Source organism: Silurus aristotelis (assembly GCF_946808225.1).
Source record: "Silurus aristotelis genome assembly, chromosome: 7".
Classification (NCBI taxonomy): domain Eukaryota; kingdom Metazoa; phylum Chordata; class Actinopteri; order Siluriformes; family Siluridae; genus Silurus; species Silurus aristotelis.
The window spans coordinates 6,806,558-6,829,199 of NC_139580.1; the positions used below are offsets into that span (position 1 = coordinate 6,806,558).

General features: G+C 39.6%; 1 protein-coding gene across 4 annotated transcripts in view; it reads left to right on the forward strand.

The window, feature by feature from the left end:
- The window catches only part of zhx2b (zinc fingers and homeoboxes 2b), a 52,104-nt gene extending 32,234 nt beyond the window's left edge, over nucleotides 1-19,870 (forward strand). For all 4 annotated transcript variants that reach the window (XM_083546614.1, XM_083546613.1, XM_083546612.1 and 1 more), the window contains 2 exons: nucleotides 14,780-17,824; nucleotides 18,867-19,870. In XM_083546614.1, the coding sequence (XP_083402740.1) occupies nucleotides 15,013-17,793 (2,781 nt within the window). In that variant the 5' untranslated portion in view covers nucleotides 14,780-15,012 and the 3' untranslated portion in view covers nucleotides 17,794-17,824; nucleotides 18,867-19,870. The remainder of the gene's footprint in view (nucleotides 1-14,779; nucleotides 17,825-18,866) is intronic.
- The last annotated feature ends 2,772 nt before the right edge of the window (nucleotides 19,871-22,642 follow it).

Sequence of the window (22,642 nt, forward strand, 5' to 3'; positions counted from 1 at the left end):
GTTCTAGAAATAAACTTTGGTTTAAATCGAATATGAAAAGTATAGCGAGAGATTGCATGAATTGTCAGATCCGTTAGAGAAGCAGATGTCACACGTCAAACGTCCTGCTAATCAGCTAACCCCGGGATGAGTAGTTAAATTTTTTGACCATTTTTGAGGCAGCATGAGATGCATCTTTCTTTGCAAAGCAAATTGTTTTTACACAGGAGCATTGTGTGAAAAAAAAAAAATGGCAGAAAAACAGGTTCCTCAGACTGATTTTCCAGAAACACAATCATAATAGTATAAATCGTTAAAAATAACGGGTTAGGTTAGGCAATTAGGGTGATGTGAAATATTAAAATACTAGCGCAGACGGCACCTCTACACCATCTTACCATCTGCTGCGTGCTGGCTTGGACGTATACACACAGACGTCTGTGTGTTTATTATCTCTGTCCTTTAATCCACAGTCAACAGTGTCTACTCTCTGTCTGTCTGTCTCTTTCTGTTTCTATCTCTCTCACCATTCTCACCATTTTTCTAGTTTGTGCTGTTGTTTAGCGTCAATGCAGACACCGCTCCGCCCCGGTGTAAACAGATCGATACTTCATGTGTGTCCAGTAAAAACGGGAGAGGGTGGGAAGGATAAAAGAATGAGAGAGAGACAGACAGAAAGAGCGGGAAAGAGAGAGGGGGCAAATCAGGCGTGTGTTATTTTTTTTATTTATTTATTTTCTCCAGATCTGCACTTAAACAGGCGGTACAGAGTGTGCAGCCAAACTATTTGCCGCTTGGCCGGCAAGCTGGATCTCAGAACTGGACCTGCTTAATGGCGAGCCTGGGAGTCTTTCAGGTGGAAGCTTGTGTAGAATCGCCTCTGCGATGAGTGATGGGACAGTAGGCTTTTGTTTTGGCTTGAGATATTAATTTAGTCCTTTTTTGCAGTTATGTGGCTGAGAAAAGAATTAGTTTTATTAGTCCTTCCACTGTAAATTCCTTTATCACTGAGTGAGGAGCTCAGTAACACTCGAGGATGTGCTCTTATGGGAAAACAATCAATGACCAGTCACGGCATGTTACTGTAACTACCAGCATGATGGTGATTACTTTTCCATTACAAAGCATTGGAAGTGTTTTTCTGTGTTGGTTTTTTGCTTCAATTTGCTAACCACTACTTCTCTTTACTTCTTCTACTTGTATTGCTTTTATTTTGGATACATTTTTCGTTCCATTTAATGTCGCGGAACCTTCATGTAACATGTATTATTACACACGTGACGCATATAACGACAGCATTTTATTATTTTAATAAGGTATTCATTATCGATGCATATTTGATTTTTTGACCTGGTACTGAAGGAATCATATCAATTCTAAACGACCAATCAAATTCGAGAACAACGCTTTGGTATAGTTTGAAATAAATAAATAAAAAATACATTCTTTAATGATTTGAACTCGGCAACCTTCTTCAGCCGAGGAAATATGACAGCTGATTGAAACAATATGGAAAAGAATTGGGGGGGAACGGATCCAGAGATCATCAAGCAGTGGCTAGGAAAGAGAAAAATGCAGCATAATCCCTGGCGTTAAGAAGCATTTCATACGTGAAGAGTCTGAAAAGAAAAATGGGATTGAACTGAAAGGAAATGCTGTAGCTCTGAGGTCAGAACAGCGCTGCACTGTCTGGGTGAAGTTCCATGTTACACGTCTTTTGATGGCTATATTGTAATAGATATTGTAATAGATGATCGTATAACACTGGGGGAAGTGGGCACTCAGTGGCTAAGGCTTTGGGTTGGTGATCGGAAGGGTGGGGGTTTAAATCCCAGTCTCACCAATCTGCCACCTTTGGGTTCTTCAGCAAAGCCCTTAACACTCTGTGCTTCAAAAGGGCGTTGCACTTTGACCCCAGCTTCTTAACATCGCTCGGATATATGAAGAAATAATTTTGCTGCGCTGTAATGTACATGTGACAAGTATAAAGCACTTTTTTTATTTAATTGTAGTAAGGATGCACGATTTAAACTTTCATACATCACGTACTGAAATCCATTTTATATTTATAACTCAATAATTGCAGTATTTATGCACACAGCATTCTCAACTCTAACGTGTTTTTAAATATTCATTGAGATACTCTATAGTCGGGGTGTAACGGTATTTCTTCTTCTTATTAAACTTGAAAACAAACACAACAATGCCAGGGGTATAAAACAGAAACTGAAGTTGTCACTGTGGCTCCTCGCTGCGTAGCGGATATCATTTATTTAGCGCATACATGAAAACCCTAAAGAATTCATAGCACCAACGCGAGCTATATGGATTCTTTTGTGTTTTATGTCCAACTTTAAAAAATTCTCTTAAAAGGAGAAAATCCTGACAATTCCACATTTCGAGGGAGTGAACGAATGAATGAAAGATGGAAGGAATTAAAATATTTGTTAAAGTCTGCTGAAATAAGTAGAACAGTTAAATAGATCATATCTTTAGAAAATAATATATTGAATGTAAAACACACACACACACACACACACACACTTGAATATACATCCGTATTTCTTAAATGTGGTCTAACAAATGTAAACTCTTGAATACAGTTTTTCCATTTATTTAATTTTATTTAATACACTTTTCTATTATGTTGATCAAATGTAGCGTGTTAATTTGATTAAGTGTATTTTATACATTTTTTTATATTATTTTTATATATTATTTAACCAAGCAGGCGTTTGGATTAATGATCACAATTGATGAATTTGGATTGAACACAAATGTTAATGATAAACTGCATTAATAAAAAGAGACCAGCAATTTAATGTACCCAATGTACCGAAATTGTACCGTGTCTTAAAAACCGAGGTACGTACCGAACCGTGAACTTTGTGTACCGTTACACTCCTGATAAACAATGTATCCACTGTGGTGCTTAAAAGTTTGTGAACCCTTTAGAAAATTTTTTTTATGTACAGTATTTCTTAGTACTTCACAGTACTTCCTAAAGCAGGTCCGAAAAATGAACAAAGACATCAAGTACCCATTTATTATTTATTTATTGAGCAAAAAAGATCCAATATGTTATAAGTGTGAGTAGGAAACTTTCAAGCACCACTTGGCATCTTTTTGTGCAGTTGTGATTAAAAAAAAAAAAACCTTTGGTAGTTTTTACATGGCTGTATATATATTTGCCTTTTTTGGACATAAAGTTTGTTACGAATTTGTGACCTTCTGATCCAAAGTCCAATGCCTTAACTACCAAGCAACCAGCTCCACTTTATAAACCCAAACAAGCATTCTGGACCGGGGGTTTATTTTCCAAACGGGTTTCCCCAGACATGAATGAATCTATTGTTTTTTTTTTTTTTTTCCTTCATTTACAATATACCTTCCAGGTTATTTGTAAAAACAAGGAAACCCAGACCACAGGAGGAAAAAAAAATCACCTGTTGCACTTTTAAGGAGCTTACCTTAACTGACACGTTCATTTTTTAATTTCCAGCTTCCTGTTTTAATCACTAAATCTTTGTCTTGAAAAAGAAGGGATTTCATGTTTTGTTTGGTTTTTTCCCCGAATTATTATTATTATTTTTTTTTTTTGGACTAAGCAAACTTTATAGTTTTATTAGAATGTTGCCCCACACATCAGGGAAAAGCGTTTGGCCTTGTCACCAACCATGCACGTAAATCTAAACGTTTAAACGTTCCTTGTTGCACTTCCATTAATGTTCCCTCTTTGCAGAATTTTCGTTCCTGTTCTTGGATGTACTTCGTCTTGTGTGTATTTTTTCCCACGTATTGGCGACGTGTCTGTTTTATTTTAAAGAATGTTTTCATGAGGATATTTCTCAAGCATGGGGAATGAGTGTCCTAAAATCTGTGACATGAGTAATTCAGTTGTAGTCAGTTTGTACTAGAAATCTCCATGCGATTCACATCTCAAAGCGTCGCCATAGCTACCAAATACTTGTATCCGATGCACACTTTTTTAATCGATGCATCACATTTTAACACTGATGCGAATCTGTGAAAGTTACTATTCCTAAGGACTTTGGATCTAAGGGTGGTGAGTTCAAATCCCAGCCACAATAAGATACCACTCCTGGGCCCCTGAGCAAGGCCCCTTAACCCTATAGCTGCTCAAAAGAATGAGATAAATGTAAGTCGCTCTGCATAAAGGCATCTGCTATAAATATAAATGTAAATGTATTGCTACATTCTTGATTGTGTTTTTAACTCTCTAGTTTTAAGGTATTATTTAAAATACATTCTGAATGACTTTTAGAGTGTAACAAACCCCCTGAAGTGCCACCATGAACCCTCGGCTTTTGAGGGAAATGAAGTATTTTAAAAACCAGGATGATGCTGTATATATTGTATTAAATTTTTTACTCTAAATGGATATAATATGCATAAAAAGGTTAAAGGGTAGCCAGCATTATTTAGCTTGAAATGATTTGCATTTGAATTCAATAAATATATATATTTTTTATTATTATTATTATTTTGAGGCACGTTTGTGTATTTCAGCCGTCCATGGAAATGTCATTACACTCCTGAGGTATAATAAATGATCTACTGTAGAGCCTGGGATCTTTATGAATGCAGCTGTGGAGCATAACTGCACTGTTAGTGGAGAGGTGTGTGTGTGTGTGTGTGTGTGTGTGTGTGTGTGTGTGTGTGTGTGTGTGTGTGTTTGCTGAATTGAGGACATTAGCATTCTCGTTTTTATTTAATCTTATTTTTCTCATACGTTACGGCACCCAGACGTGTAAATTGATTATTTTTTCCCGGCGTGAATTTTAAACACAGCCCCATCTGCAGCGCTTTAATCAATCGGATCAATAATCAACAGCGAGCTCATCTCGAGTGGCTTTCTATTCGACGTTTGAAGAGGATGCCGATCCAATCACGCAAGAGGTTGGCCGATGGTTACCAAGGCAACTAGTCGAGTGTCCCGTTCTGCACTCGAGTCTTCTCGTCAGGGGATTCACCCCAAATCTGCCATTAGACTCTGATTATTCTAATGAGGCTCCGTTACCGAGCAGAAAACTGCGAACCACAGCGCAGGGCTTCCGGTTCTGCCTCAGCGTCACTGCTCTTCCACAGAGCAGATCTGTACACTCATTCAGAGGAGCCTCTTCAGTCACACTGTGTGTGTGTGTGTGTGTGTGTGTGTGTGTGTGTGTGTGTGTGTGTGCGCACACCTGTTGTGCTTCTTCCTTGTATTTTATTTAAATTGTGCACTATAGTACAGTATAGTCTCCCTCTCTCTTTCTTTTTTTTTAATCTCTTGATCCTTCTCTCTCTCTCTCTCTCTCTCTCTCTCTCTCTCTCTCTCTCATCCTTGTTTTATCAGTCTATCTCTCTCATTTCATTTGTCTCTCTTCTCCCCTTCTTTTTCACTTTCATTTGGATTCAATCTCTCTCTTCCTCTCTTGATCTGGATTTTTCTCTCTTCTGTCTGTCTTTCTTTTCTCTTGCCTTGATTTGTCATCTATCTATCTATCTATCTATCTATCTATCTATCTATCTATCTATCTATCTATCTATCTATCTATCTATCTATCTATCTATCTATCTATCTGTCTCTCTGTCTCTCTGTCTCTCTGTCTGCCTTTTGCTTATTTTTCTTTCACTTTTGACTTCTTTCTTGTAATTTTCACTCTCTTCATCTGTCTACTTCCCGCTTCCATCATTCTCCTATTCCTCTCTTGTCTGTCTCTCCATCTCTCTCTCAATCTGTTTATTTTTCTTTTACTCTGTTGATCTTTTGTCTGTTTCTCATTTTCTTCCTTTCTTGATCCATCCCTGTCATTTGCCCTCTCTCTCTTCTCTCTCTCTCTCTCTCTCTCTCTCTCTCTCTCTCTCTCTCGCTCTCTCTCTCTCTCTCTCTCTCTCTCTCTCTCTCTCTCTCTCTCTCTCTCTTCTCTTTCTCTCTCTCGCTGTGTCCCTGTGTGGCTTGGAGTATTAAAGCGATTATGCCTATTGTCTCTGCAGAAATGATAAGGTATTAAAGACCTCTGTGATAAGATTTAAATTAATTCTAGGCTTATTCAAATTCAGTTATCCTGCCGTGAGGAACACGGTTCTCCTTTTCTCTTTTTTTTCCCTGTCTGTCAGTCTTTCATTCTCGTTTCTGTTCTTTTCTTTCTCTCCGCTTGATCTGCAACCTTCACACACACTCACTGGGTTTTTATCTCCTGATCCATCACTAAAACTGCCTTTAAGCTCAGTCAGAGACCTGTTGCCCTCAATGCCGCCACTCTGAAGTGCTATTAAAAGCTGAACTCATCACCTTGTCTCAGAAACCGACTGCATGAGCCCCAAACTTGCCGCAGTGCCTGAGTGGGCCGTCTCTCGCTGATACAAACTTTGCTTACTTTGGTGCTATGTGAGTATTGTGGAAATCCAGAGATAAGATTAGCTTTTTTGAAAATCCTATTCAATGTCTAATCCTCGTTTTCTGTTCTAATAACCTCCACTCTTCTGGGAAGATGCTTCCAGATTTTGGATTGTGCTTGTAGAGATGTGGTGTGGAGGCTTGGGGTACAGTCAGTGTTCACATTCATCTCCGAGGTGTTAAAGCTCTATAGCAGGAGATTTTCTATCTCCAACCATGTAAAGTATGTATCTATGGAGTTGGATTTATACACGGGGGCATCGTCATGATGGAACAGGTTTGGATCCCCAAGTTCAAATGAAGGGAACACCTCATGACACTGAATCCAAAAACAACTGTGTGACTCCAACTTTGTGGTAACAGTTTGGTAACCACATATGGCTGTAAAAGTCACGTGTCCCAATACTTTTGTTAAAATAATGTATCTTTTTTTTTTGGATGTGCTTTCCTTCAGTCAGAGGTGGTGTTCATGGTCAAGTGCTTGAGAAACATCATTTCGAAGAAATAATAATAAGAAAAATGAAACAATGTTTGTCAATGTTTGGGAAAGTGTGAAATGCGACCGTGCAGGAGTGAAAATGTGATAACGGGATTTAAACACTTTATGCGAGCACAGTGGTAATGCACATTTGGAATAATCTATTGTTATTCAATTCAATGTATTTATTATTTTTTATTTTTTTATATTTTATTATTTTTTTTTATGAACATTGTCTCAAAGCAGCTTTACACAGATTATCACTAGCTAATCGCTAGTTATCACTATTAATTGTACACTAAAAATTGTTTACGGAAGTAGTTTGCTCATTTTCCCTACTAATTTTCTCACAAGCGAATTCCCGCCCCAGTCGGCTCTCCACCATCATTCTACAGCTAATAAATTGTGGAGTTTTGCATTGAAGCGCCCGTCACTGCACACCGCAACAATGATGGAACTGTAATGAATGGACATTCGGTGCCACCCAGTTGAGTCTGGTTCTTCTTAAGGTTTCTTCCTCATGCCATCTCATGGAGTTTTTTTGCCACAATAGTTACTGGCTCACTCATTACTATTCAGGGATAATATTACAATTATAAGGAACAAACTTCTACATTGTTTTATCCACTTTATCTTTGTGAAGCTGCTTCGAGACAATGTCTATTCTTTAATGTGTTCTACAAATAGAAATGAATTTAATTAAAAGATGTGCTTTTTCAATCAGAGGCTAATGTTACACACTCTGGGTGTATCTCAATCGGCAGTATAGAGCTTTTAACAATAGACATTGTCCCGAAACAGCTTTACATGGATATAGAGGTTATAAAGTTGGAAAGTTAAGTGCCCATAAGTTTGTTCCTTATAAGTTTATCTCTAATTAGAAAATCAGTGGCAAGGAAAAACTTCCCATGATAGTATGAGGAAGAAACCTAGAGAGGAACCAGACTCAAATAAACCCCATCCTTAGTGGGTGGGTGACACCGAATGTCTATTCATTATAGATCCATTATTGCTGAGGTGTGCTGTTCAGTGACCTCCTATTGTCCCAAAGCAGCTTTACAGAATTATAGAGATCATAAATATATATTTAAATGTATAAATCACTCCATATATGTTTATTTCTAATGTCGAGCCAGTGGTGTTAAGGAGACACGCCCTGAGATGGTGTTAGGAAGAAACCGTGAGAGGAAACAGACTCTGAGAGTGGTGGGACGACAGCATCCAAATATACCAGTGTTCTGAATGAGTGTATTTTGTGTACGAGAGCGGCTTGGGCATCCATGCTCACATTCGAATGTTGATGACTTAATTGCATTTACGGTATCGCATGACTGACTGGCTTCACATTTCATCATCCGTCCCTGAAAAACCCAAACATATAAAATATTTAACATTTGATATGGGTGGGATAGCTTATTCACTCATGGTACTTCAAGCAGGCGTACTTCAATCGTAAGTTTTTGCCTCGAACAATCAGTAAGTTTCTACACTTGCTAATGCAAGAAGTCATCTGAGACGATGAGGATTTGTTGGCTAAGATGTTTTCCACCAGAAAATCTAATGCCATTTCCAGGGAACATAGTGAGCATCGAATCTCTCTGGCTTTCATGGCACAATGTGAGGTTGAGTTTTTAAAGAGCAAACATACCGGTGCTTTGGAATGATTTAGCGATCAAACAATGTTCAGCGAAAAATGGTTGATTTCCTGATCAGTACCCTGCTCTAGATCGCTGCTTTAGATCTGCTTTTCCTGCTCTTCCACGTGATTGGCTGGTGTTGCTGCGATCGACGGAGGAGACAGAGGGTAGGCCGTCCCCCTGCTCAGAATACACAGCCAGTTTTGCTCTCGGTGCTCTAGGCCACAGATGTCGAACCCATCAGCGAATGCTTTTCTGTTGCGCCACTCGGGAGCTCTGTAGTTTATGACTTTTAAAAGAGTCCCACTAAACATTATTGGAAATGTATTTTCTCCTTTATCTCGAGAGCGTCGTATCAGCCCGTTTGCTCCCGCCCACCTCCACTCTCCATTCTTCTTATCCTAGACCGGCAGTGCTTCGTGCATAAAAAAAAAAATAAAAATCTTTTTCATGTTTATTTCCACTGACGTCATGCGGACGCAGGATGAAATGAATAACACATAGAGGTTTCAGCGTTCAAATACTATCCCTGGAACCATGCGCTCGGCTGGTTTATACATCACCAGCCGAGATCGTGAACGAAATCCGATTTATATACAACATAATCGAGCAGGAGTTTTCAATTTAAATCTGAGAAGGTCCAGCTCTGTCGAATTCCTCGCTTCCACAGGACTGGATAAGCAACTAGCTCGAGCGATGATGCATTTTGAAAGCGTTTGTGATTATGACTCTAAATACGATGCATCAATTAGAAAAAAATTTCATACCAATGTTTCATGTTTGCTCTTTGGACTGGTGCCACCGAATCGGACCAGATGAGACATCTGTTTGATTCGAAGTGAAGATTCGATGCATTCAAATGTCATTAAACATGTTTTTGCTGACTTGTTTTTTTTATCTTTCCAGAATGGATGAGCCTGTGAAAACTCCTCCCTCAGCTTCTTTTGGATAAATGATTTAGAGATCGCACTTGGCTTAAAAATGGGATCGGCTACAAAAGCCTTAATGGTTCATGTTGCTAAACTAGATTCAGAACGCTCTTATTTCTTGTAGTGCTTTGAGCAATACACCAGCTAATTTGATTATTACCCACATTAGCGATACCCGGACGATTTCATGCTAGCACTGTACCCATTTTATAAGATGTAAACACCGTCTTAGTCCTGCTGTAGGGCCGGCCGATCTGACAGGGTGAAGAATCTTTTTTTTTTTTTTTTTTTTTTTTTTTTTATAACACAAAAACTCACTGATTTACACCTGATTATTTGGTTGACGCAACTGAGGTATAACCCATTACAAGCCTATTCCAGGCTTATGTGCATTGTTATCATATTGCCTCTAATGGCTGGGTTCGCATGCCGCTGCCTTCCTCGAGCCATTGTAATACATAATTCATAATTCATACCGTCTATTCAGAGCGATCATACAACATACTTTTAAAGCCTCAATCAGAACGCTGTTAAGGGCTTTCTTATCCATGTGATAAACTCTGCGTGATTCCTTGATTGTGGTGCCATTAGCCATTGTAGGTCTTAAATTAAACTTTATTTTTCAACACTCAATCTCGCAAAATATGTATTTAACCATTTCAATAGGTTTTAAAACATCTCGGGGAACCCTTTTCCTTTTTTTTTTGCATTTTTTCAAGTTTTCTTCGCTGCAAATGGGAGAATGGTCGTGTCTTGCTCTAAAGATGAGTAGCAGGGTTGCGTTTCTTCTTTTTGTTTATATACACAAGTGGAATGAGAAGATTAGCCATTTTAAGCCTGCATTTAAAATATGTTTTTACATTTTGAATGTATTTTCCGTCATCAATCAGCATCGTTATTTAACCTACATTTTTTTGTTTCTTATGTCGTTTCTAAAACAGCCTGTTAAACATGTGACCTGAGGTAAAAATGTGTTAAATAATCTTCTTTTTGTGGGAAAAGTCATGAAAAAGGGACGTGCGAAGGACATTTGAAGGGTGTGATAAATAAGGCACATAAATAATTTGAAAAATTATGCATTTGAATAATTATAATCCAGGGTATAGTGTAGGCTGAGACAGAATACTGTTTTTATGAGTGAAGATATCGATCTGAAACATGCACAGAGTTTCCTGTTTAAAAAACATATTCAATTTACACACATTATTAATATTTTAATAATATCTAATATTACAGGGGCCCAAATGAAAGCTCAATGCAAGCATAATATTTTTATATATTCTTTTCGGAAGGCTGGGATTTTCTTTTTCTCTCAAAAGTATGTGGTATATTTTATTAAAAAATTATTGTTTATTTTTATTTTTTTATTATTTTTTTATAACTTTTTTCTTTTTAGTTCAGGGACAGACAAAAATTAACATATGACACATACTATACCTCAATTTATTATATATTCTGTTTGGAAAACTGGCATTTACTTTTTTTCTTAAAAGTATGTATTATTTCCAAATTTATTTGTTATTTTTTAATACTGATTTTTAATTCAATCTCTTTTAATTCAGGGACGGGAAAAAAAAAAACAACCCACAAAAAAATAAAAAATCTCATTAAGTTGTGAAATTCCAAGCATATAAACTCGTTAGCTAAAGTTTGGTGTTTGAATTTGGTAAAAAAAAAAAAACACCATATCTTTCTAAGCAAAAAAAAAACCAAAACATGAAAAGTAAAATCACTAATTAACCTTTAGTGCTCTTCGGCCCTGTGTGCTGTAGGGGACATCACCAGTGTACAAGCTGTTCCGACATTTTGCAATAATTTTCCAAAATTTTTAAATCACGCTGTGCGTGTGTGTGTGTGTGTGTGTATATGTGTGTGTGTCTTTCACCCAGCATCTTTGGTTTTAACTCTGATCTTGGTAATTAGTGTTACATGCTTGTCCAAGCAAACTGGTATGTAACAGTTCATCAGTGACAGCAGCGGTCAGTTTTGCATAGACTGCCTCGCTTATGGGCTAGATGAGTTGCCATGGTAATGGCATGGTTCTGACAGCCAGAGTAAAGTGTTTTGGGCCAAATGGAGGTTTAAACGGCTAGAATTCATACGCGGGTGCCTCGTCTCACGCTCTCAAAACACATCGAGGTGCATGTTCTATAATTGATACCCGTTTATTCACCAAAATGAAAAGAAATAAAGAACCCCGATTGATCCTAACCAGCGAGCGCATTCAGGACCGTCGCATTTAGTGTGTGTGTGTATGTTTGTATATGTTTATGTATGTGTGACTGATTCAATCAATTATCTTCTCTTAATGAATATGCGGACACATCTTTCCATGCGTCTGTCTTTAAGGAGTGCGTAGCGTGAGTCGGGGACAGAAGACGACTCATGCATGTTTCATTACGATGGGCTCATCACCTCGGCGATGTCAGCCCATACCCCCGTCACTCACTAACCGGAACGGATCATTACTCTCTCTCCTGCTTTTATTCTTTCTCTCTCTCTCTCTCTCTCTCTCACACACACACTCACTCACACATACGGACCCGTCTGCGCTCCGCTGGGCGGCTGTGAGTGTGTTTCTAATTAGCACCTGAGAGAGAGGCGGAGTCATTAATATGCAGCGCAGAGGTCACACTGCTCTGCCGTTGCCATAACGACAGCATGGATATGAAGTCAGGCTTCATATTTTAACATATTAATACTCTGAAAGAGAGCAGCAGATTATTTAATTTGGAGAAGAGCATGCACATGAACCCTATCAGGATCGGGGCGGTAAAAATTCACCCTGACTTTTGGCGCCGTGATCGCAGAGCACAGAGTCAGACGTACCGATGTGGTTCAGCCGTGATGGATGGATGGATGGATGGATGGATGGATGGATGGATGGATGGATGGATGGATGGATGGATGGATGGATGGATGGATGGATGGATGGATGGATAGATAGATAGATAGATATGTGACAAATGGACAGACAGATAGATCTAACACATCAATCCATCAATCACGTTCACTGCAATATTAAAAAAAAACACCCCAAAAAAATGGATTTTTGTTTTCTGGTGCAGCGTAGACGCATCGATGCCCTGAAGAGTAACATGCATTTACATTAACACCATCTTAAGACACATCTGGCATTTTGGAAGATTGCTCAATGAGGCTTGAATAGCTGGAGGCCAGAAAATTCATGTTCCTGTGGTAGTCAGGAAGAACAGAAACGTGCAGTTGTTAAGGGAGAAAGGCTTTAAGGCTTTCTGAGGGGTGTAGAGGAAGATTCGGAGGAACATTCGCCCTCTTGTAGGTTTTTACACTCTGTGAGAAATAGTTACTGATCTGTTAGTTTGGACAAATTAGTATTTAAAAATTAAATGCCCTTAAAATATACATACATTCTCTTTACATAAGGTGTGCCTATAAAAAGCAGAAATGACCTGACTTCATTTATGGTCTAATGTAGAGTTTAAATACCGGTGTTAAATACCTGTGTAAAAAAAAAAAAAATGAAAAAGCTGCATCATTACTGGGGCCTACTGATGAGGTTCAACTTGAGGCCTTGAAGTAATTGAAAAGTTGCATGACTTGATTTATTTGTGCTTAAAATTAGTGTATATAGATTCTTTCTTTCTTTTTTTTTTTTTTTACTGTCTATCTGATGTTAATAAATCTTGTATTGTGGGAGATGTGTTGGCTTGCTCTGTGGAATGCCTGAACTCCTGGACCCCTCCATGGGGTCTGTCAGTCCTGTTTTGTTTACTGATTTATCTGTACACCTACAAGGATCTGTTGAGACTTTTGTTACTGGTGCTACATAAAACAACAATCACAGAAAACACAGGGCTAAGGACTAGTAAGTGTCCTCGCAACATAAAGTGCAAGGACTATGAATTTGCATTAGGTGCGTTTACATGGAGCATTGTAACCGGTATAAAAGTCCAATCCGAATAAAAATGCTCCATATAAACACTTCAAACAGAATGAAAACGCTCAAGCCAAATGAAATTCTAATTGGTTTAAGAGGGGTTTCTATAAATTAAAATTCTGCCATGCAAACCCGTTAAACCGATTATTCCGTTGATGAGATCCATTACTTGAGGGACAAAATGCGCAAATCTCTGTGCGATTTCAGAAGCCTCTTGTTCACCTGGCATCCATATTAGATCTCGTATCGGCCAATGGGAAAATAGAAGATATACACAAACTCTTTTTGTGAACACTTAATTTGCCACAACGCGGTTTTCCACACAGCTTCCGAGTTTGTACAAAACCACCGCGACACGCATAAGCAGGGGAATTGGATTTCTGATGGTCTCATCTTCTGGGGCCATAAATCCTCTACCAGTCGTGTAACAAACATGTGAATGACCGGCAACTCATGCGAAAGTTTAGTTTCCATTCCAGGTCACTAAATTCTAGCAATACAACCCGGTCCCAGTCTTCACCATGGACCTTCATCCATACGCTTCTGCTTTTTGGAGGAGGGAGGGGTAGTATTAAGAAGCTCCTTAGAGATGTCCAGCCACCAAAAAGCTCAGATTCCTGTGCCTGTCTTTTTCTCATACCTTCCAGCAGTAGTATGTCTACAAATTTACTCTGTTGATTGATTAAGAGCAACACTTTACATAAAAATCGCGGTCATAAAACATAATGGAACTCCATGTTGACAAGACATGACATAGACTAACGTACGCATGTCACAAAGTCATTCCGATTGAAAGCGACGGCACATGTAAACACCACATCAGATTAGATTACATCTAATAACAGTCTGTAAACAGTCCACCGAATCTTTCAATGATTTTATGGCAAAATGACAAAAAAAAAAAAGTGTACGTGTAAACGTGGCTACAGTCAAATCAGAAATCAAGTCTTTCCCATAGTTGACTGATCATGTATGTGTGACAACGATGACACTAGGTAGCAATAAAACGGTTCCTCCAAGATGTTCCTGCATCGGTCTCTGATCATGGAAAGCTACATTTTTACATTGTTGTGGGGGTTGGATTTATTCACACATGTAAACAATATTTATTACAATCTTTTTTCTTTTCACAATTTTATTTACAGCATTATCTGTGCTGTATATTAATTTATTGGGAGAAAACCGGCAGTTCTAATGTGAAATCAGACATTGAGCACCCCTGTATATCCAAAATGGCATAATCCTTGTTTCATAGCACCGCTGCAAAGATTTGGCTGTCAGATTGGTAGTCTAACCAGGCTCCTTCTATTGAAAAATGTAATCTTTAACTATTCAGGGTCAACCACTAATTCAGTTAATATAATAGTAAATTATTAGTGTTTTAATATTTGCTTATTGTAATTTTTTTACCATTATGCCCTTGTCTCTGCACAGGGGAGTTGTGGGTGATGATGTCCTATGAAGCTCTGCACTGGAGCTGATGTTTCCGATCAGTGGGGGACTCCGGAGCCAAGGCTGGGCGACTCCGGAGCGGACTGAGGAACTGCAGAGACCCGCTACTGTATCGGGAATCCACTCTGATCACCTCGATCCCTTCCTCCCTCCCTCTGCAACCCCTGCAAACTCCTCTGTCAGGATTACCCCTGAACCATATCAGTGAATTTACCATGTCCAGCCGAAGGAAGTCCTTTATTCCCTGTATGGTTTCTGTTAGTAATGTGGAAATGGGTGGCCCTATGGAAATGGATATCTTGGATGACAAATTCGTGGAGGACAGACCTTCCTTCAAGCAGCCTTCAATAGATATGCATCAGGATTCAAGGCAGTGTGCGGTTGAAGAGGATGTGGAGGGTCATGTGGACGGGATTGGAGAGAAGATGGAAGAGAAGTCCTTCACCTCACAGAAACAACAGAGTAGGGGCTACCAGTGTAAGTACTGCTCCTTCTCCACCCAGAATCTCAGCAAATTTAAAGAGCATGTGTACTCTTCTCACCCCAATGTCATTCTGAACCCTCTGTACCTGTGTGCTGTCTGCAACTTCAGCACCAAGAAGTTTGACTCTCTCACAGAACACAATGAAACCGAGCACCCAGGTGAAAGCAATTTCAAGTTCAAGCGGCTTAAACTTGACAATCAGACCGTTCTAGAGCAAACCATTGAGAATGAGGCTGACTCAAACTCTCCAGAATCTAAGCTTATGCAAGATGATGAAGATGCCTTTGAATTTTTACCCTCATGTCCATCAGCAATGCCAAATGTCGAAAATGCTATTTTTAATTATGTAAATGATGTCGACAGCAATTTAGATCATCTGCTCTTAAACGATCAGATCACTGCAGTGAATGTAAATGGAACAATCATCATCCCTGAGCCCATGATGCTGGAAGGGCTCTCCCATGTCATGCCGCTTTTGCAGCGGCCCCCGAACCTGAGCTCCATCCCAACAATCGCAGTCCCTCTGAACACAAGCAAGTACAATCCATTATTGGACAGCAACACTACACTCATCACCTCCTTCAACAAATTTCCATATCCGACTCATGCAGAACTCTCGTGGCTCACTGCTGCTTCCAAGCACCCTGAAGAGCAGATCAAGGTGTGGTTCACCACTCAGCGACTCAAACAAGGCATCACCTGGTCACCAGAAGAAGTGGAGGAAGCTCGCAAAAAGATGTTCAATGGCTGCATGCCTCCTTCTCACCACACATTCACCGTTTTGCCTACGCCCGTGAGCGAACCAGTTGCCACCAGCCAGTCTGTTGCACCAGCAGTGTCCTGCCATTTTATTGGACACTCCACCCTGTCACCTGCTGCAACTGCAAATGGAACTTCTGGTGCCTGTGCGGCTGTCACTGTGACAACAGTTACTAATATGCATAATCTCAAGCGTCCTTTGGGAACATCAGCGATAGCCCATGATGTGAAACGTCCTATGATTCCTACAGATGAACACAAAGAAAAATTATGCATGGCACCTCCACCAGTCCCTCCCCTAGAGAGATTATCAATGGCTCCTCCTCCTGTACCTCCAGAGAACAAAAGATCCATGCTCCCACCTTTGATTGCAACTGACATGAAACGACCTGTTGTTACCCCGTATGCTTTGCCCAAGGGGAAGATGCCAATGGTATTTTCACTTGCACCCCTTAAAGATAAGATAACCATGGCCCCCCCTCCCCTGTTACCCAGAGATAGACACCCTATGGTTCCCCTTGTCTCAGCTGATCTAAAGAGGTCCACAGTTCCCCAGCAAATGAGAAATCAATGTCCTGCCTTTTCTGCCATTTCTAAAGACAAATTGTCACCGTTACCTACTCATTTAAGCTTACCGTTGGTGCCCCCATTGGTGACTTCTCAACTCAAGAGACCACCAATTATTCAAACTGCACGGGCCCCAACTGTCGCCCCGACCTTGATCCCCACTTTCTCTCTGGAGAGTAAACCACTAGAGCTGTCAGTGGAGCAGAAGCCCACAAGCTCAGAGAGTCGACCCACAGAGAGTCAGAATGGCAATAATAGAGTCCCCTGTGGGGATGGTAAAAAATGGTTTTCTGATCAGAGTGCACTGGCCCATAATGGTTTACAGCACTTAAGTAATAACTTTGCTCCAAAGGAGCGTCCAAAAACAGTCCCAACCCAGTTCCCTCTCCTGGAAAGATTGAAGGGGAAAACTGCTGAGCAGCTAAAGGTTTTAGAAGAGAGTTTTCAGAGAAATAGTTTCCCATCACAAAACGAGGTTGACCACATTGCAATCACGACGAGACTCTCTAGAGAGGAGATTGACAGCTGGTTTTCAGAAAGAAGAGCCCTTCGAGACAACTTAGAAAAAGCCCTTCTAAATTCCATGGGGTCCAAGAGGACTGATATTTCAGAGAGAAGATCACTTTCACAGCACCAGCATGCTTTGCTTAATGGAGTTTACAAACAAGGTTTACCCATGTGCCCTCTGCCTCCTATCATTGCCCCCACCTCGTCATCTGTGCCTATGGATAGGAAGTCCCTCAATCAACTTAAAGATGTCTTTGTACAAACACGGTGGCCTTCACCTGAAGAATATAGTTACCTAGAGACACAGACAGGTTTGGCTCGTACTGACATCGTCAGATGGTTCAAAGACAGCCGTCTGTCTCTGCGCAGTGGAACTGTAGAGTGGAAAGAGCTGTACCACAAGCAAAGTGGCAGTGAGTCGAATGGCCGGCTGATCTCAGATCAGCCATGTAATATCACCCTGCCAAGCCAGGAACGGAAGACGCCTACTGCAGAGTGCGCCAAACTAAGCAGCCAAGAGATCAAAGAGTGGTTCAACAACTCGCTGGGCCAGCGTGGGCCTGAAGTGGGGAGGAACGGAGGTCAGAATGGAGGTAGTGGGGAAAAGTGTGGAGGCTGGATGGAAGAAGCAGTGGGGACTAAGATGGCGTCGCGAGAGCTGGTCTCAGACACAGATTAGGGCACAAGAACGAGATTGGCAGGAGAATAGGGTAAGTTTGATCAAATTTTCTTATGCTTTTCTGGTCTGGTGATTATACAGACCAAGGGGACACAATAGACCGCTCCTCATCAAAGGATTTGGTTGTTGCCATGGAGATTTGGAATAGAGGACTGGAACCCAGGTTGGGCTCTTTGATGTTGTTCCGTTAAGAAAAACAAAGCTGTGCAGCAGGGAATTGAGACATACTGGGATGTTGCTATGCAAATAATGCAGACTTGATGGTTAGCTACAGTATACTATCAGAGAGATAGAAAAGCTATCACAGTAAAGAAAAAACAATTAATATTATTTTTTTATTATTTCTTAAAAAGGTTTATGCTTACATGTGGAATATTGTTTGCTAGCAGGGTAGTTCGTCATGCAAATGCAGTTTGTTTTTAAATTATTTTGAATCTGACTGCTACTTTGAACCTTTAATTAATATGTATTTCTTTAAATTTAGTAATACTGATTTATTATACATTGTTCACATGATATGGTACATTGTCTAGGTTTGTATGTTTGATATAAAACGTTTTATTTTTATATTTAAAGTTGTATCTATCTAGCTAGCTGCAAAAATGGATAATGTTTGTATTTTTAAATAGATAAAAGGTTTCAGTAAAGGGTTTTATTTGTTAGAATTTTTAGTTTTGAGGCTTCCTCTTATGAATTGTTGAGCATGTCTTGGCCAAGTATTTTTAGATTTGCTCAAAGGGCCTGTACTTGTTTTTTCTGATGTTATTGTCAAAAATTAAAAAAAAATAAAATAAAATAAAAATTGCATTATTGTGAACATGTATATAGATAAAGAAGACCAGAGCTGTCATAACCTGCAGAATAGTTGGCGGCGGTGTAATTCCAAACGCTTTTGATGATCCAATTACTCGTTAATGTGGCAGAATAACTAAGTCCCAAGCAGCTTGAGTTCATTCATACAGGTAGCGCAAGAGTCAGCAGGAAATTCCTTTTGGGGTTCATCAGCAGTCTGGTGCAGTCAGTAACTCCAACTGTCAGAGTGCTAATGATGGCTTTGTTCCAATTCTCCACAGGTAGGAACTGCTGCCGTTGTCATTTTGCACAGAAACGGATGAAAAGGAAAGAAGACGAAGAACAAGAGAGGTCTACTCTGAGATGTATTTTTGGAACCAATGATTTTGCTCTTGCCCTTTTCCACTGCACCAGCTTGCACATGGCACCAGACCGAAGCAGACAGAAGGAACCTGGTCACATCACAGAGTCCTGATCTGCAGCGGTGATTCTGAAACACTACTTGGTGCTTCATGTGTTTTGAAGCAGTGAGGGACAGGGCGAATGCATGGAGGAGATCAAGACCATCGAGTGCCAAAGCTGGATTTGCTGCATAACTACACTTCAAAAAAAAAAAAAAAAAGGTTCTTGTAAATATTTTTTTTTTCTGTACTGCTACAGATTTGTACAATTTTGCCGAGAACTTTTGTTACATTTTATAATGGGAGCAAGCAGCCCCCAGATTTTGCTCTAGCTGGTCTTTTCAGTAGACATGTCCTACATTTATTTTGTAACAACACCATGCACCACTACAGGCATTGCAATATATCAAACGGACTTTCATTACAGTTTGTCTTTGGAGGGACTTCTTCAAATCAGTGCATTTACTGACTGTTTCAAGGTGCTGTTCAACTTTCTGGATATTACATGCCGTCGCTTTTGCTATATTTACAGCTCTTACAGCGTGATATTTTGCAAACAACAGTTTAAAAAAAAAAGCAAAAAAAAAAAAAAAAAAAAGGAAAAATCACTTTGCTGTTAAACACACCAATGGTGAAATCTGCAAATCTGTTTTGTCCTGTACAGGAATAAAACAATCTCAATCGCCAGCGTTTATATGTGATAGTTCAACTCCGACTGTAGTTCCAATTAACCCGGTACCAAATACACGTTTCATATTTACTGCTTCTGTAATGTCAGCGTCACATATATTAGAAATACTGTACTTATACCAAGGTCCTGCTTACTACTCTCCAAAAGACAGATGCTGTCTGCTGTAATCCAATAAAACACAGCCTACCCAAAACCTTTTTCATAAATTGTACCTTTTTGATCCGAATGCTCGGAATGCAAGATGTTCTCAACGTCCTCCTGCACTGTTTTTTAGCTCTATATAGACCTGATCTGATCTGGTCTAATCTACGTTTTTAAGGACATCACCAGCTAAGTAAAATGTATTGGGAGTTAGGAAACCGTCAGCGCCGCAAGTTCTCGAGACAGGAGAGCTCTTGAGAAACCCTGAGTACCCAATGTTGTTGAGTATTGTTGCATCATCCTGACCAGAGCTCATCAACCGGTGCGGTGTAATCTGGATGCGGGCTCGGACGGAGTCTGGAAGTACTGCAAAAGAGCTGATAAAAGCTTCCTAAAGTTAAGTGATTCTGATTTTCTAAGCAGGAACCACCATCACCACGTTTCTGGATCAGTTCCTGTTTTGTGGTTAATCCAATCACATACACTAATGTAAAGAATGTATTTAGCTTTTTTTTTTTTTTTTGACTTGTGGAGATTTTTATTTTTATAAAGAAATTAATTGAGGAGCTCAAAATCAAGAATTGAAGTAGAAGACAATGAAGATGGAATGTTTAGAAATGACTGAAAAAAAAGTAGGGGATGTGTATTTTCCACATGGAAGTCTATCCTGGTGCTGGTTAACCATGTTAATGTGAAGCACTATTATGCAATATCACTCACAACCAGTCAAAATACTATTATTTACAGCTATTAGCATTAAAACCGTACTTGGCATTAAGTCAGGTAAGTTGCTTATCCAGGGCTTAGAAAGGAATGTTCTAGACCGTGGACCTTTTATACATTTTAGATAAACCTGCTGATAAGGTTTTGGTTTTGACCTTTGTTCCACAAAAACGCATTGTGAAATTAGTGAGCGAACGACATTGAATGTATAATAATGAGACATTTCTTCTGTGCTCTCTGGCTTTAAGTTTGCATGGATGACTGTGTGGATTGTGTAACCTCCTGAGATGCTGCTGGCACAGGACAAGCTTTTTTTCTTATCCACTCGGAGCCTTCATTTATATATGTGTTACAGATTAGCGGGTTTCATTCTGTTTGTGTGCCTCTAAAAGCGTAATTTGATATATACGACTTTTTAAACGCTTGACATTCGACTGCTTTTGGTGGAGTTTTAAAACGAGGCCCGGCATCTCATGTCACCGCTCAGTTTTGTCAGCAGGTGTTGACTTCATTAGAAAAAGTTGCGTGTAGCTATGGTTGTGACATGCCTCCTGAGGATTTCACTGGAAACTGGGGAAAAAAAATTTAAAAGAAGAAGAAAAATAAGACTAGAGTGCCTGGCAGACATTAAGGTTGGCACAAGACTAGAATTTCATTTTGAATGTCAAATTCCCATAGAGATTTTAAACTTGGCCTAGTCAACAGCCACTGAATATCCTAGTGGAACAAGTAGGGTTATTGGGGCAGGATGCAGAAATCAAACAGGGGGAGGGAAAATGTTTTGCTGATTTACAGTGTGATACAGAGAGTGACCGTGCAACCGGTGCCAGAATCCCAGCTTATCCAGAGTGCATTGCTTAATGCTTTATGGAAGAGTCCAGCCGGGTTTCACAGAACTCATACTCTGAATGCTGGACGGCTTTTTTGGGAAGCACTCCACAATCGTCTTTATCAGAATGATCAGAGAACTCAATGAAACAATAGCTCAGTGTCCTCCATCTGCTTTGGTGTGTGTGTGTGGTGTGTGGTGTGTGGTGTGTGGTGTATGTGTGTGTGTGTGTGTGTGTGTGTGTGTGTGTGTGTGTGTGTGTGTGTGTGTGTGTGTGTGTGTGCACGCACAAGTGAGCAAGAGAAATAATTCCCCCCACCATACACACACACACACACACACACACACACACAAGATGAATCCACAGCAGTTTCTTACTCAAACCATGCGCAAAAGACGTCAGCATCCGTTTCTTGTCCGTTAAAATGCGATCCGAATTAAAGCTTTATTGAATTAATGCGTGCACCGCACTTTTACCTAAAGTCTCACAGAAAGAGCTGTAGTGCTGCTTTTCAAAACTGTGTCTTTCAAGTTTTATAACCGGCCCATTTTGGCACTGAGCCTGTTACTAAGCTGCTGTTGTAGCGATGAAGGCTGGCCTTTAAAGGCAGGAAGTCCAATCAAACTGCTTTCCTTTTCTTATCTGTTTACTGGAGGAACATGGAATCACTGACCCTTTAGAGTTTGGGTCGTCATGGGCCAATTAAGTGGGTTTGGCTTCTTATCTCATGTTGTATTTTATAGTGTTTGATATTTTAAAGAACCCTGAAGTGGGAGTAATTGAAGTGGACCTTATACCTTATATATCGCCACGTTTCTCAAAGTGGAGGTCGGGGCCCCATAGTGGTCATAATCTTTTACATTCATATATATATATATACAGTATATTAACAAACTACAGTAAAATACCCCCCACTGATCCCAAACTACTGTGTGTGTGTGTGTGTGTGTGTGTGTGTGTGTGTGTGTGTGTGTGTGTGTGTGTGTGTGTGTGTGTGTGTATATAATGTATGTGTATATATATATATATATATATATATATATATATATATATATATATATATATATATATATATATATATATATAATATATATGTGTGTGTGTGTGTGTGTGTGTGTATACATATATAAGTTGTCTATTTAAATATTTAATCGGTATTTATCGCATGATTGTCACAAATTAACTCAATTTAAACTTTTTTTATGTACCTTAGCTACATGTACAAAGATTTTAACACTGTACATGCGCATGGACAAACATAGATGCTTTAT